The sequence below is a fragment of the Carassius gibelio genome, chromosome B7 (genome assembly GCF_023724105.1).
Source record: "Carassius gibelio isolate Cgi1373 ecotype wild population from Czech Republic chromosome B7, carGib1.2-hapl.c, whole genome shotgun sequence".
Taxonomy (NCBI): Eukaryota; Metazoa; Chordata; class Actinopteri; order Cypriniformes; family Cyprinidae; genus Carassius; species Carassius gibelio.
In genome coordinates, this window is record NC_068402.1 from 29,472,075 (window position 1) to 29,487,933 (window position 15,859).

Here is a 15,859-nt window from a genome sequence, read left to right on the forward strand (position 1 = left end):
AATGGCACGTTGTAGTATTATTATTGTTGTTTTTCTTTAATATGTATTGTAATTCATGATGCTATTATTTAGTAATTCCATGAATTAGATGTACATTTCAGACATATTTCATTTTCATAGCCTAACTGAGGGACATCTTTACATTTGAATCCATGGTGTTGCTATTCTGAAATATCTTCAGTAAAAGTAAAGAAAATTAAGAACCAGATTTACTAAACAAGAAAAATAAATCATTCCCCTCATTCCAAAAATAACTGCCCACGCCTTTTCAACATTAATTCTTCAGGTCATGTCTTTAGTAAATCCTGACAGGACTGTTTTAATGCCAAAAGACAGTTTGCTCTGGCGAACCTGTTAGTAAATTTGGCCCTTAATATATTAATGTTTATGTGTAAAATTTTAAATAGTACATAGTATTCAATAACCCACAGAATCAGACATTGCTTCTTTTCTTTTTACATAATGACATTTCAGTTTCAATCAGACCGAGACCACTTCATTCAGGTGATCTAGTGTGGATCTTGGTTTGGATGTGAGTGTGTTTGCATGTTCATATACAGTATGCCTAAACAAACCAAACTATGGAAGAAAGAGTGCCACGTTCAAACACTCCGAACAAGCCAGGTGTGAAAAAGATTTGAATAAATCCTGCATTCAAAGGCTTCTGCATATTTTGAATAGGCAGGGTGTTCAGCTGTTTTCGGTTAATGTAGATGCTACTGCAAACACTGCTTTTATACAGACAACAAATTTCTTGTTTGGTTGTTTATTTCAGTGGATCTGCTTTATTAATTAAAATATGTTGTTATACAGTTATACAGACTAACGTTGGCTCCTATCATATACAGTAAGTTGAGCAATAATTAATCTATATTGACTCTCAACTATTTCAATATTATCTGTGACAACATTGTAAAAACTGATTTATTTAATTCGTTTAGTAATATGATTCTTCTTCTTTACTGAATCCAGTTTGAACGTCCTCTTGAATTCTCTTGATTTTTTCGGGAGAAACAGCAGGCAGAATGGCAAGCAGCTCTCGTTCAATCCTGTCTAGCCTTGCCGTGCTCTTCCTGTCAAACTCCAATTTATTTTTCAAGACAAGGTTTAAGATGCCTTTTTGTGCCTCATCACAGCCGTTCTGGAGCAGTGTTCGCTCATGCTCAAATTCAGGCTTACTTTTATCCATGGCCATCAGTTTGCCCAGTGAACTGATACGATCCATCAGGTACTTGGTGGAAACATCTGTGTATGTTGCAGAGATCATATGGACCAGACTAGCAATGTTAGTGGCTTGGAAGGCTTGAGTATATAGCAGATCTTTTGAGAAGAGCTTTCCATCATAGTTGAGGGCTTGTGTTTTCTCAGATGTGGATATAAAGTTTGTGAGGGTTTTACTCAGGCTGGTTTTCACAATGTTGGAAACCATCTGAAAGAAGTGAACCATCTTCTCCCACTGCTCCTTCACTCTCCCCATGGCATCCATTCCTTTGATCAACATCTCTATGGTAGTTTTGAAGTCGATCTCTTTCAGTTCACAATTCCTCATAGTGACCAGGATTTCAGTTAGTTCCTTCTGGTTGTTCTCTAGGTTCTCCAGACACTTTTCATAAGTCTGTCTTGTACTGTTCAGCTGAGCTCGGGTCTGCTCTATGGAAAATCTTGCATTCTCTGTGGCCCTCTGAGAAGGACTCGTGTTCTCTGACTTGTCTTCTGCTCTGTGCATCATTGGTGGTGTTGGAGAAATGGCAGGAGTATTTGTGATGGCTTTACTTTTACTATCAAAAATATGGGCTGACTTGCTCAGATCCAAGACCTCATGTATTATTTGAGTACTTTTGTCTTCGTCACATTTGCCATCTGGTGCATATTTTGCAAGCTGGTTGCATATTTCCATGCCCCTTTTGCATAACTCCTGAGCTTGTTCATTTGCTGGACAGTCAGGGATTTTCTTTAAATTGTCACTGATTCTTACTATCTGTTTTGCTATGAAATCTGTTCTTGGAGTTTTGCTCTTCTGATCATACAGATTTTTCCAGGCAATGTCATCGTCCTCAGTGTTCACATTCATTAGTTGCTGTATATTCTGGACACACTTTAAAATTTCAGCAGACTTACTATAGACGTTTATTTCAGCTACCATATCTTTTTCACCTTGCTGATTTGACTCTGATCCTGTTATTGCAGAGGAAATCAATTTCATTGGTTGACTAATAAGAGATGTAATTCCGCTAATCACACCTGTAATGGTTCCCGTTATCCCTCCCACAAAATCCATGCCAATCATTTCCCATCCATTAGGGAGAGAATCCAGAGCTGCCTTGTAGCTCTCATGAGCCTGTTCCAGTTCTTTCTCCACGGCACTCATCGCCTTCTCAGTCCTTTTCTTGGTCTCTTGAGCTGACTGCTCCCTCAGTTTGCTCTCTTCTATTTTCTTCTTGATTGCTTCCAACTCTTCCCCATAGAAGTGTTCTGCATTCACACATGCTTCTAGTAGCTCTTGGATAATTTTAATGACTTCAGTGAAACGTTTTTCAGTTGCATCAGACAACTTCAGACATTCATCTGCAACAGGGGCGATTCTAAGATTTTCATTTTAGGGGGGCTCAGCCCCCAATAAGGGTATGATTAAAAAATTCTATTTGACTATTAGGGTAGGGTTGTATACTACTAACCTTATTGCAATCCACTATTCCATTGTATTCCCTGTATTTCATATATGGGAGTAGGAGTACTGACTGAGCCATATACAACACTGTAAAAAAAAACTAATACAGTTTTTTAGATGTGACCAGTCACTGGAAAATTTTGAATTGGGAATGTAGATTTTTACAATAAAGACTTCCTGATTCAGTATTAGGACATTCATGTTTATCCTTTGATGATACCACAGCTTTTTCTTATGAAATGTATGTGAAAATTAAAACAACATAAGGGTTCAATGACTGCAACGAATCTTGGGAATACAGTGGTATTGTGTGTGTGTGTGTGAGGCTGTCTGTTCTATTCTCACCTGACTGTTGCTCATTTGCAGACCTATTCCCGCACGACAAAAAAATGTTGTATATCCATCTACAATGAAAAATAAATTATTATATTTTATTATTATTATTATTATTAATTTTTAGCTTTTTAGCCTTTATAATCAACAATACGGTTGGTTATACATCAAGTCAGCCCCTGGAAATTTATTTCATTTCAAATCATTTAACTAACCAGCTAATATTCATTAAGAATATAGACAAAACATGTATTAATGTAATTGTCTATTGGCAATATGTTTAATCTGTTCTATATTTATTTCTATTTATTAAAAATAACACCATTATCAATTTGCCACTTCTATAAATCAATTACTTAAAAAAAAAAAAAAAATCACAGATCCCTTTACTCTTACTCTAATATATGTATCATTATACACTAATGATTCATTATTACTTAATACAAAATCATATTTAATAATACAAAACAAAATAACTCCACATGATGTTTCTCTCTCTGTGCCATTTAGTGCTTTCAGACAATGATGTGTGTCTTTAATCATTTCTGTGAATGGCTGCACAATGTAATGCCGAAATACACAATAATATGTTTTGAATTTTGAAAAGTAAATTAAAATAAATCATGATCGTTTTCTAAAGTATGTTTTCATGGGTGTTAATCGCTTCATTTTTGTTGGAAGAAAAAACAACTGTCACACCGTGATAAAGTCTGAAGGTGAACGCAGCGAAGACGTATTGGTATTGGATGCGAGAACACACACACACACACACACACACACACACCTTGTACTCTCTGATGTTCGCTCTGCTCGGCGCCCCTGTGGATTGAAAAACGCGCTGAATCCATGCAGACTCAGATCAGGGGAGGAGCCGGAACTTGATGCAGCTTTCCCCCGTTTCAAATGAGTTTTTAAAGGGGACTGAAGCGATCACTAATTAATTAATCAAATAATTTTTTAGGGGGGCTGGGCATAAGTTTAGGGGGGCTGAAGCCCCCCTAAAAAGGGCCTAGCGACGCCCCTGATCTGCAATGACTCTGATATTGTCTAGCTGATCAGGAAGATGTGCTTTGACGACTTCGTCGTTGTCTTGGAACAGAATCTTAACAGCTGTTTTCATGTAATCTGGAACTTGGGCAGTGTGGAGGCGAATTTGATCCATGCTCGTATGGGCCTCATTGAATGCCCACCAACCAGAGTTACACACTTGCATGAGGCAAGCACGGAAAGAATCAGGGTATTTGATGAATTTATAGCCATCTTTTGGGGGATTTTTATTGATAGAGAAATCTGTTGAAGATGAGATGAATACCAGCTCTCCTAGGATGGCTATGGATAGAGGTGCTGGAGTCAGGTACTCTTCCCAGTTGGCATAAGGCTGCATTATAAGTTTGGTTTGATTCCTCATGTCCTCAGCAGTAGTAAGGCTTTGAGTAGATTTTGCAATTGCAGAACTCATAGCTATCCTTTTCCTGATAAAAAAAAACAATGAGAACAATTGAAAATAATTATCCGATCGCAGTATCCAACTTTGTAATTAGAAGCATTTATCCGAGTGCCTTTTGTTAGACTGAATATTTTTGGCCCTTTTTATGAAATAGTTTATCTAGGTTCATTACTGGATGGAAAGAAAATACTTAATGTAACAGATTATGAAGATACAAAAACTTCAGTGAGTAGAGAAAGCTGCAATGGTGAAGACTTTTCTGTGTGGTCTTCTACGAGCAGTGCCCCCAATAGAGTCTGGCTGATGACATGTACACGCACATCACTTCTGCAAGTGAAATTACTTGCAATCACCACCTGCATATGTCTTGTACTTGTGACATCACTTGCGATTGACACAAATCATGCAGATTGATATTGGAGACAAGACGCTGTGCTAGTTAAATGATTCAAAGTAATTAATACTAATCAAGCACTGGAACTGTACGAGAGCAAAAAATAAAAAAATAAAAATCAAATCACTTTTGTTTAAAGCGTCACTTCAAATGAACTACTCTCATTAAAAAAAAAAAAAAAAAAAAAGTTTCCTTACCCTTTTCAAATGTCAGATGCTCAAGAAGTTCAAGACTCTTGGATGGTCTGATGGAATAGATCAAGCTGTAGGTGCTTTTAAAGAGAGCATGTAGAAAGCTTGCTCCATAAAAGGGTGAGTTAAAAATAACACATCTGGCAACCTAGCACTGTGAACATATATGACCAACATTTTCTTAGTACATAAGCTTAGTCAGGACCCCTTGGAGAGGCCTAATGCGCATTCAAAGTCAGGGGGAGCATGTGCCCCCCTCAGATTTTTGAGCCAAGTGGATTTTGAATGCAGCTCCCAAAAGACAAAAAATAGCCAATTAATGTTTACTAAATTTAACATGGTCACAACTATGTGATTAGAACATTCAGCACGTCATATCAGATGCTAAATTCAAATCTGCCTTCCCCTCGCTAGCGCTGAGCCAGAGGCCTTTTTACAGCTCTGCATTATAACCAATCACACACGAATACGATGCTGTTGAGCTTATGAAGGCAATGATCAATCAGAGGTGTTCAGATGAGTCATCGCTTAGATAAAATGTTTGTAATGTTTTCTTCATTTGCTCGCTAATGACCTCTTTCTCATGAATTCTCTCATCATAATCTCGTTTTTGTTTTTGAGAGTGCTCGAAATAGATTGTTAGTGAAAATGTTATTTGATAATGTAAATGTTCTCTATTCTCTTTCTGTGCAACGAAAGTGCAGTGGTGTAATGTAACGAAGTAAAAATAATTTGTTACAGTACTTAAGTATTTTTTGGGAGTATGCTTTACTTTAGTTTTAATATTTCAGCCAACATTTACTTTTACTCCACTACATTTCCTAATTAAAATGTGTACTTTAACTCTGATACATTTCCCTGAATCATATTAATTACTTACTACAAAATAGTCAGGAGTCAGAAGAACACAGACTGCAGGCATGTTTGACAAATCAGTGGTCTATGAACACATCCACATACAGATTTAATTGATTTCTTTCCTAAATTGCACTGACTAGCCTACTCTGAGACATATAATTTGTGTGATGCGGAAAACACAGTCTGGTTCAATCCAGTCATAAAAACGGAATTCCTATAGCCTAACGCGGATGGAATATGCCACATTTTGGATGCGTATGCTGATCTGGCATGTATACTACATCATTTTCAGTCGGTTTCACTGGTTTTGTGTGGATGCAAATATCTCTTGATACGACACAGAGAGAATGGAGTGGACTGTGGAAGCGGCGCGCAGGTGGAGCAGAGAAGCAAAACTACTGTTCAGGGTTTCAAGTTCAGGTCAGTTTCATCTAAATATGCTATTGTAGTTTGTAAGTATTTTGCCCTTTCCAAGGAAACTGCTTCTTGGAAGTTAGACAAGTTACTCTGTAAGATTTTATATGATATTTGTCTAAATCTTTATTTTGTTAAATACTATCTGTACTGGCTTTCATACTTTATACACCACTGCCAAAGTGTTGTGATTAAAAGTCTAACATGCAATGTTTTTATTTACATTAACCTTCAGTGTTACATTAACATTAAATATAAGCTCAGTCCTATTAAAAATATGTTATGGCATGACACCTATGTTTAAACAAACACGTTTTTTTATGCATAGGCCTATAAATAGATTACACTATTGAGTTACTTTGCCCAATGGCCATTATAGATCAACATATTCTATAAAGGTGAGAATCAAGATATTTTGTGATAATAATTCAGTTAATGCATTTGGAAATGTTTGGAATAAAAATGAAAAAAATACATAAAACATAAGTGCTGTTGTAGCTGCTGTGTGTCACATGACAACCCCCCACCCCCACCTGACTCAGAAATAATGAGTGCATGATGCCCCATTCCATTTGCCGTTGGTTTTTAACACTCTGGGCACTGCTTTAGCATAACTTATAAGTGCACAGGGCACTTAATCAATTTTAATAGTTTCTTATTGTTTTGCTTGTTCTATACGTCAGATTCAGATATTTTTAAGCACCCATCCACAACCCAACCCTAAACCTCAACAATTCAAAACATTGTGTAACAGGCAGATGAAACAGGTACAGGAATTTGTTGTGGAAAACCATATAAAAGTGTTAAAAAACAACTCAAGTTGTTTTCTGTGGTTACATTTGTGTCTTGTTTAGTAGACTTCTAATCCACACTCACACAATTACACACAATTATTATTTTATTGAGGGAAATTAGTGTGTAATTAATGTAATTAAATGTACCACAAATAAAAAATTAAAACGTAAGTGCATAAGCTTCTGTCCTAAAATAGGTTAAAAAAAAAAGTTTGTTGACAATAAACTTGAGAGCAACTCTGGTCTCACTTGAGCCCCTTTCACACTGCACGTCGGACCCGCAATATTCCCCTAACATTGCCTGGTCGCCTTCTGTGTGAAAGCAACCACGTCCCGGAATTGATTACCGAATTGAACCCGGGTCGGGGACCTAGTAACATTGCGGTAATCGATCCGGAACGAGCTCTGTGTGAACAAAAGCCAGATCTAATTCCGTATCGAAGTGATGACGCGCGTTATCGCGCGACTCTTTTACCGGCTGTTTTGAAGGAAGATCAACATTCGCGACGAAAACATATGTGCAAACTGTAATGAAGCAGAGATCAGTTAGTTCCTCACTTTCTGCGCTGACGCCGAGAACGTTTGCTTGCTTCAGTTAAACTATAACGTGCCAAGCGTTGTCGACTCGTACATTACACGTCACGCGCTGATGATGTCACGTGTCGTTACGGGATCTTCAAGGGTTGTGTGTGAAAGCACGCACATATACCGGGTCATCGCTGGCAGTGTGAAAGTGCCAAATCTAGCGACCAGGGAACAATTAAGCCCCTTATACAGGAACACTTTACCCCTGGATTTGCCGGAATGGCAGTGTGAAAGGGGCTTTGTATATATATACTTTTCATCTCGTTTGTGTGCAGTAATGTAATGGCAATTTAATAAATTAAATTCTTTCATTACAGATTTAGTTTCCAGAAAAACCAAACATAGGTAAAATGATCTGTTTCCCACATTATCACAATTATTATAGTTCTCTGTTAATTCTGTGATTGGCTGGAAAACTAAACTGAAAGCAATCGTTTCATCATGACTCACATTTTGAATGTTTTAAAATTTATCATCAGTGTATTTATAGTCCAGCTGCCTGTAGGCCTATTAAGTTACTGCCAATCGTCAGTTGCTCATCCCTTTCCCAATATTAGTGTAAGCAGTGAGTGGATGGAATGACGTGAGTGAATTCAGACACTGTCCAGACTCAGTGGCACCCGATGCCACCCGCTGACATGTGCCTTGTAGCAGCCGATATTAAACACCTGACTGCATCTGCTAGAAAGCTGAAACTTGCCTGAGGTTAGACAATGATCCAAAGTGCACATTAAAATAAAAATAAAAATGGTTTACTGAATACCGAATACATAGTCCCTTTAGGAATATTGTATACAAATGTTATTTTTATATTTTGATTAAAAGTTGGATTTATGGGAATATTTTGAAAATTGACAAGTGTGTCAATATTAGTGGAATGGGCCGTGCTACATCTGAATTATTTAAGCTTTCGTAGTTAACAATATCAGCCATTTAAAAGCATATTTGTTATCAAAACTTTACTTGTATTGGAATATATATTCCCAGATAAAGCAGTTACATAACAAGAAAGAACCATGGTTTAGTGATGAGGTGGTATTGCACAATGATAATTATTAAATAATTTTTCTGCAGGAGTGTAACAATAAAAGTGCATTTGAGTTAGCAGAAATATCTCATGTTTGTTTTGTTTGTAGGCTTTTCCCATTAGAATTCATAATTTTCAAATTATGAAAGAAATTTCAATATAAATTTTCCAACATGAACAGGTTTACACTAAGCTTGACCATTGTCTGTTCATGTCTAGTGGTATTGTATGTGCAATTAAAGCCTTTTCTATTTTGATGGTTGGGAAGCCTTTGAAGGAGATCGTGAGTGACTTCAGAGGCTTATACAGGTGGATCTCGATAAATTAGAATGTCGTGGAAAAGTTCATTTCAGTAATTCAACTCAAATTGTGAACCTTGTGTATTAAATAAATTCAATGCACACAGACTGAAGTAGTTTAAGTCTTTGGTTCTTTTAATGGTGATGATTTTGGCTAACCTTTAACAAAAAAAAACACCATTCTTTTGGAAAGTATTATAATTTACTGTACATTTATTCAATACTTGGTAGGGGCTCATTTTGCTTTAATTACTGCCTCAAAAAGATTCGCTATGGGGTTCAGGTCTGGTGATTTTGCTGGCCAGTCATGCACACCAACAACATTCTCATTTAACCAACTGTCAAATCCTGCTGGAAAATGAAATCAGCATCTTCAAAAAGCTGGTCAGCAGAAGGAAGCATGACGTGCTCCAAAATTTCTTGGTAAATGGGTGCAGTGACTTTGGTTTTCAAAAAACACAATGGACCAACACCAGCAGATGACATTGCACCCCAAATCATCACATACTGTGGAAACTTAACACTGGACTTCAAGCAACTTGGGTTATCTTCTCCAACCTTCCTCCTGACTCTAGTAACTTGGTCTCCAAATGAAATATAAAACTTGCTCTCATCTGAAGAGGACTTTGGACCACTGGGCAACAGTCCAGTTCTTCTCCTTACCCCAGGTAAGATGCCTCTGACGTTGTCTGTGGTTCAACAAATTGGTGAGTCAAAATCTGATTTAAATATATTTCCCCCCTACTTAAAATCAATATTCAGATGACAAATAAATGGTTCCAAACAAGTTATATATGCGTATATGCATGTATACGTTGTGACGGGGTGAAGAAGCACACGACATGAGGATCAAGGTAAGTTCCCCGAAGGGTGGATTTTATTGAGGTGGTGTAGGGAAAAATAGCCAACGTGAAAGGTTTCCAGTGCTCAGTGCTCAGCCTTCTCTTCCTCCTTCGGTGCGCAGTGCGGGTTAGAGCTGTAATCGGGCCTTAAAAGTTAGGCCCGACAGGACCCGAGCCCGACAGGTACATTTTGATTGACAGCTTTTTTAAAGCCCGAACCCGTTTACAGCCCGACATTATTTAAATGTGCGCACGAACACAGCTCTTTTGCCTTTTGTCAACAATGAGAAATTTATTCATGTTTTAACAATTTACTCATAACTAACGTAGACTAGACCACTTGGAAGTTGGAATAAAGAAATAAAATAAGTCCTCTGTAACATCTCCGCATTCTAGACATATGGGCTCATTTAACCTATAATGAGACCAACGCACCAATAAAAACGAGTCATTAAAAAAAAAAAAAAATTAAGATAAATTTTAAATTAGGATGGGTATTTGGCAATAACGAAATTAAGATAAAGGCTCCGCTGGATTTGCTTTATTTTATAAAAGAATAATGCCAACATTAGCGTAAATACTCTGTCAACATTATGCATTTAAGACTCAATGAATATTTAGTTATCATTTGAAAAACCTTTACTCACAGAGATTAGGCTAGGTCTACATGTTTTTGTGGAGGAAAATGATTGAATCCACTGTAGATGTCTTCAGCGCGTTCCTGCGCTCACTGATGGTGCGTCATTATTCACTCATTCTCATTATAAACACGGTCAAAACTTTTCCACACCTCGCTCAGAGTTTGCTTTAGTTGCTGGTGCCTGCTGGTGCAACCAAAACGTAATCACCAGAGGCAAGCCTCCATTACACCTGCTCAGCATTCATTTTCGCATCTTTCTCGCGCTAATCGAAACACGTCACATGACCGCTCGTTTACCTCGCAAACCGGAGCGCTAGCCCGAGCCCGCATAAGATGATATAAATTAAGCTCGAACCCGACCGAACCCGTCGGGTCCCGTCGGGTCCCATCGGGTCCGGGCAAAGATCTTCAGCTCTAGTGCGGGTCCGTGTCCTTAGTGGGCTGGCGGTCACACGCTGCTGTCTGGAGGGGAAACACAGAGAATTGTTAGCTGAGTCTTTTGGAGACATCTCTCACCTCTGCGTTCGACGACGCTGCTTATAAAGCCCATTTCTGATGGGCCGCACTGCGCACTGCCGCAGCCGGTGTGACAGCTCAGCCACTAATGAGCAGATGCAGGTGTGTCTGCTCTGTTTCCAGGGCAACACTGATGAGAGCTCGGGCCACGCGTAAACCCACCAAATTCCCTCGAAATTGCGTTACTCTCAGACCCCCGGTGCACACAGATAACATTAACATTAAAGCCTAAAAATCTAGATCAAAATATAAAATGTAGTAGATACAACTATACAATAAGGGAATGTAAAAAAAAAAAAAAAAAAAAAAGACATAATAAATTTAAAAATAAAAGTTAAATAAAGCAGCGCAAGGCAAAAGGCAGATAGAGTGCAAATCAATGAAGTGAACAACAGTGCAGATAAAAGATTATTTAGTGCAAAAACAAAAGCTTATTAAGTCTGATTAAGGGGGGGGGGGGGGGGGTGAAATGCTCGTTTTCACTCAATCTCCTGTTAATCTTGAGTACCTATAGAGTAGTACTGCATCCTTCATATCTCCAAAAAGTCTTTAGTTTTATTATATTTATAAGAGTAAAATAGTCTGTGCTGATTTTTTTCCGGAAAAACACGAGTGTCTGGAGGCGTGACGTGTGGGCGGAGCTAAAGAATCACGAGCGTGAGTAGGCTTTTGCGTTGAGAGCGTTTGGAAGTTGTGACATTATCGTGAGGAAAATAACATGACATTACCGTGAGGAAAAAAACATCATCCAAAACAAACCATGGCAGTCAGATTCAGCCGTTATTTATGATCCAGAATCAGATCCAGAGGCTGAAACTGAACGAGAGCAGCAGCAGCAATGACTACAGCAGGACATCTCTATGTGGTATGTATTGAAACTGTATATATTTGCTTAGCGGTTTTGGAAAATGACTAAGTTCCACTTTATGTCGTCTTTTTCTTTTTCTTTAAAGGTGTACAAGGTTTACTTGATGTGCTTACGCGCCGATAGCTAAGTTAACAACACAGAGATACCTGTATTTGAAGCAGTTTTACTCACCGCCTGCGGTTCCAACACACGATCGTGACCCTTTTTCGATGGGATTGCATCATCCTTAAGAAATAAACGATACGCAAATCCGGCGTCAAACTGGGCCTTGTTTGTAAAACAAGCATCTTCGAAATGCAGGGAACAAACAAAAACACTTGCACAACTCCGTCAATGCTCTGTAATCTGTGCAGGGTTGTCTTGCCCTCGCAACCAAAAACACACTTCTTTTGTGACATTTCACGACGCTCTCGCTCTAATCAGTGAATGTCTCTGCTCTCAGTGCTGTGCTATACGGGAGCGCGCGCTCTTCCGGCTGAAGTGCCCTTAGGACCCATATAAGGAAATTCCGCTCCATTTAACGTCACACAGACCCATACTCGAAAAAAACTTTCCGAAACTTGTGACAAACCGGAAGGAGTATTTGCCTTTAAAGTGGCAAAGGGCTCAAGAGCAGTTATATTATTAAACTGACTGATGAGGTAGTGGAATAACGTCAGTTCCATGGAGAATGAGGTAGTGAGCAGACCAAAGCTGCACAAAGTGACTGGTGCATGTCATCGTATATTAGTGGGGAGGGGAGGGATCTGGGGGGGTCATAGTTCAGTGGTGCTTGGGGCAGGAAAGGGAAGGGGGGGCAAGTTCGGGAGCGAGTTGAGCTTCCTGAAAGCCTGGTGGATGAAGCTGTCCTTCAGTCTGCTGGTCCTGGCCTGGAGACTCCGCAGTCTCCTCCCTGATGGCAGCAGACTGAAGAAGCTGTGTGATGGGTGGTTGGATCACCTGCAATGCAGAGGGCTTTGCGGGTGAGAGGGGTTGCATAGATGTCCTGGAGGGAGGGGAGAGAGACACCAATGATCTTCTCAGCTGCTCTCACTATGCGTTGCAGAGTCTTTCGGCCGGACGCGTTGCAGGTTCCATACCACACAGTGATGCAGCTCGTCAGGATGCTCTCGATGGTCCCTCTGTAGAAGGTGCACATGATGGGGGGTGGGGGCCTGAGGTCTTCCAGTCAGAAAGTCCAACAGCCAGTTGCACAGCGAAGTAAGTGTTGAGCCCCAGTTGGACCAGTTTGTAAATGAGCTGTTGAGGGATGATTGTGTTGAATGCTGAACTGAAGTCAATGAACAGCATTCTGACATATGAGTCTTTTTTGTCCAGATGTGTGAGTGCTGAGTGGAGGGTAGTGGAGATGGCATCATCGGTCGAGCGGTTGGACCGATATGCAAACTGGAAGGGGTCCAGGGAGGGGGGGAGGGCAGACTTGATGTGGTGCATGACTAGCCGTTCAAAGCACTTCATGAGGATGGGGGTAAGTGCAACAGGACGGTAGTCATTGAAGCAGGATGGAGATGGCTTCTTCGGGACTGGGATGATGGTGGTAGTTTTTAGGCATTTGGGAACAACAGCCTGACTCAGTGATATGTTGAAAATGTCTGTGAAGACATCAGTGAATTCTGCTGCACAGTCTTTCAGTACACGCCCAGGGATGTTGTCAGGACCCGGAGCTTTGCGTGCATTGATCTTGCTGAAGGATCTCCTCATGCTGTCTGGGGTCAGCGTCATCACCTGGTCACCGGAAGGAGGTCTTCTGTGCAATGGTGCTGTCTTGTTGCTCAAAGCGAGCGAAGAAGGTGTTCAACTCATTTAGCAGACAGATGTTGCTGTCACAGGTCCGTGGTGGGGGCTTGTAGTCCGTAATGGTCTGTATCCCCTGCCACAGGTTCCTAGTATATATATATATATATATATATATATATAATATATATATTATATAATATATATAATATATAATATATATATTTAAGAGATGGGTCTTTCATCTTGATATAAAAATGTGTATGTATATGTGTATGTATGTGTATATATATATATATATATATATATATATATATATATATATATATATATATATATATATATATACACACACACACACACATATATATATATATATCTCTTAAACTTGTTTTACACAAAACACACTGATATGCTTCTAATATCCAAATCCGTTAAAGGATTTTTAGGCTGCATTAATTAGGTAAACCGGAACCGGGAACACTTCCTATAACACCTGATGTACTTGCTAGCTCCTTAGAAGAATGGCATCTATGCTAATATTAGTCTGTTTCTCTCTTATTCCGAGGTCATCGTAGCCACCTGTTCCAGTCTGTATCCAGATCAGAGGGTCACTGCAGTCACCCGGATCCAATACGTATCCAGACCAGATGGTACACTAGATTAGCACCTAGAAAGGACCTCTACAGCCCTGACAGACAGCGTAGACCCGAACAACTAATGCCCAAGATACAGATCCCCTGTAAAGACCTTTGTATCGTGCCACTCGTGTCCTGTGTAGACATGCAGTGACTTTATTAATGGGTTACGTTATAGCTCTGCTTGTTTTTAATGTTTTTAAGAACTATCTGTATTGACTGCATTATATCATCATCATATTGTAACGATCGCCCTAATAGGCTGAATTACACAGATTTTAAATGGGGTATAGATTAAACTGTGTGAGGGCTGTGTTTAAGAAAGTGTTTAATAAAGTGTTTAATAAGAGGGGTCAGACAACAAGGTTAAAAGTGAAACTCAAATATGCATTTACAATGTACACGTTTTACATCCCCTGTGGAAGCTACTTGTTGACATGGTGAATATAATTAATCTTTTAGGAGCTAACATGAACATAAATAAGATGCAAAACATAGCAATATTATTTCAAGTAGGCATGAAACAAATATTGATGCTTATCAAATAAAATGATCAAAAAGTATTTATTTGTTTGTTGTATATAATTTTGTAATGCAATTTTCATGAAGGATTAAGAGGTTAAAAAAGAGTTTCGACAAATATGGATGAGTTGTTTACAATAAGACCAGTAATGTATTAAGAGAACAAATTAGTTTTGATTGTATGCTAACTTTAAAGTGGATCACCATCGATCAAGAAAACTTTTAAGTGTTTTAAAATGTTTTGACTGTTTAGCATTATTTTTATTTTTGTGTGTATTTATGAATCCCCTCTCTAGGATCCTGCAAAGTTGATCAGTTCTATTGATTTCAGATACATCACCGATGCACCGACTGAGCAGGAAGGTTTAGGTGAGGTCATTAAGGATTGTTTGGAATTGTTATTTACCCTGCTACTGCTTTCATGTACAGTAGTTAATTTCTTCACTTCTTTTTCTTTTAGATATATTTGTAAAAGCAAAAATGGGTCAGAAAAGTAGAGGTAAGATTCAGAAAGACTATAAAGATTGTGTCTTTCATCAAGTGTCCTTTGAGCACAGATGTACACTAAAATTCAAAAGCTTGGGTCATTAAGATTTTTTAAGAAACAGATTTATTCAAAATGGTTTAAAATGGTTTAACTTTATTTTGATGGTCCTTTAACACATTATATTGACTATACAGTTAATAATATTGATCCTTCATATCTATTAACTCTCATTAAAGTGTTAGTAGAGTTTTAGAAGACTGGTAGAGTTAGGGTTAGAATAAACTGACATATATGTGCAAAGTTACTTGTAGTCGGTAGGATCTCTGTTGGAAGACCATCACAATAAAGGGTTTGCAGATATTGAGATGTCTACAAACACTCTAATAAGAGTTATTTGGCATGTAGGTGCAATGTTATTATTCTCAACAGAAAGTTCAAAATGGACCAAAAAAAATAAAATTACCAAAAATTGTCTTCAAAATAATTTATTTTTGAATATTTGTTTGTTTGATTTTTTTTTACACTAAATGAGCCATTACAGGAATAAATTACATAAAACCAAAAAATTAACATAGAAAAAACTTCTAAAATGTAACAATATT

The 15,859-nt window shown here is 38.4% G+C and overlaps 2 protein-coding genes across 4 annotated transcripts in view; both read right to left on the minus strand.

Annotated features, from left to right (window-relative positions):
* Nucleotides 1–15,859, minus strand: part of LOC127961382 (regulator of G-protein signaling 20) — a 315,518-nt gene that overhangs the window by 133,258 nt on the left and 166,401 nt on the right. The window lies entirely within an intron of this gene.
* Nucleotides 771–5,143, minus strand: LOC127961386 (uncharacterized). The gene is made up of 3 exons (XM_052560476.1): nt 5,040–5,143; nt 4,019–4,473; nt 771–2,565 (listed from the first exon to the last, which is right to left on the minus strand). The coding sequence occupies exons 2-3, from the start codon at nt 4,458–4,460 to the stop codon at nt 938–940; spliced, it is 2,070 nt and encodes a 689-aa protein (XP_052416436.1). The 5' UTR covers nt 4,461–4,473; nt 5,040–5,143; the 3' UTR covers nt 771–937.

Bases quoted from the DNA above. Each gene is read 5' to 3' on its own strand.
- LOC127961386 (XM_052560476.1), bottom strand. From the start codon at position 4,460: ATGAGTTCTGCAATTGCAAAATCTACTCAAAGCCTTACTACTGCTGAG. The intron at 2,566-4,018 runs GTCGCTAGGCCC...CCCCTGTTGCAG, and splicing joins AGTCATTGCAGATCAGGGGC to ATGAATGTCTGAAGTTGTCT.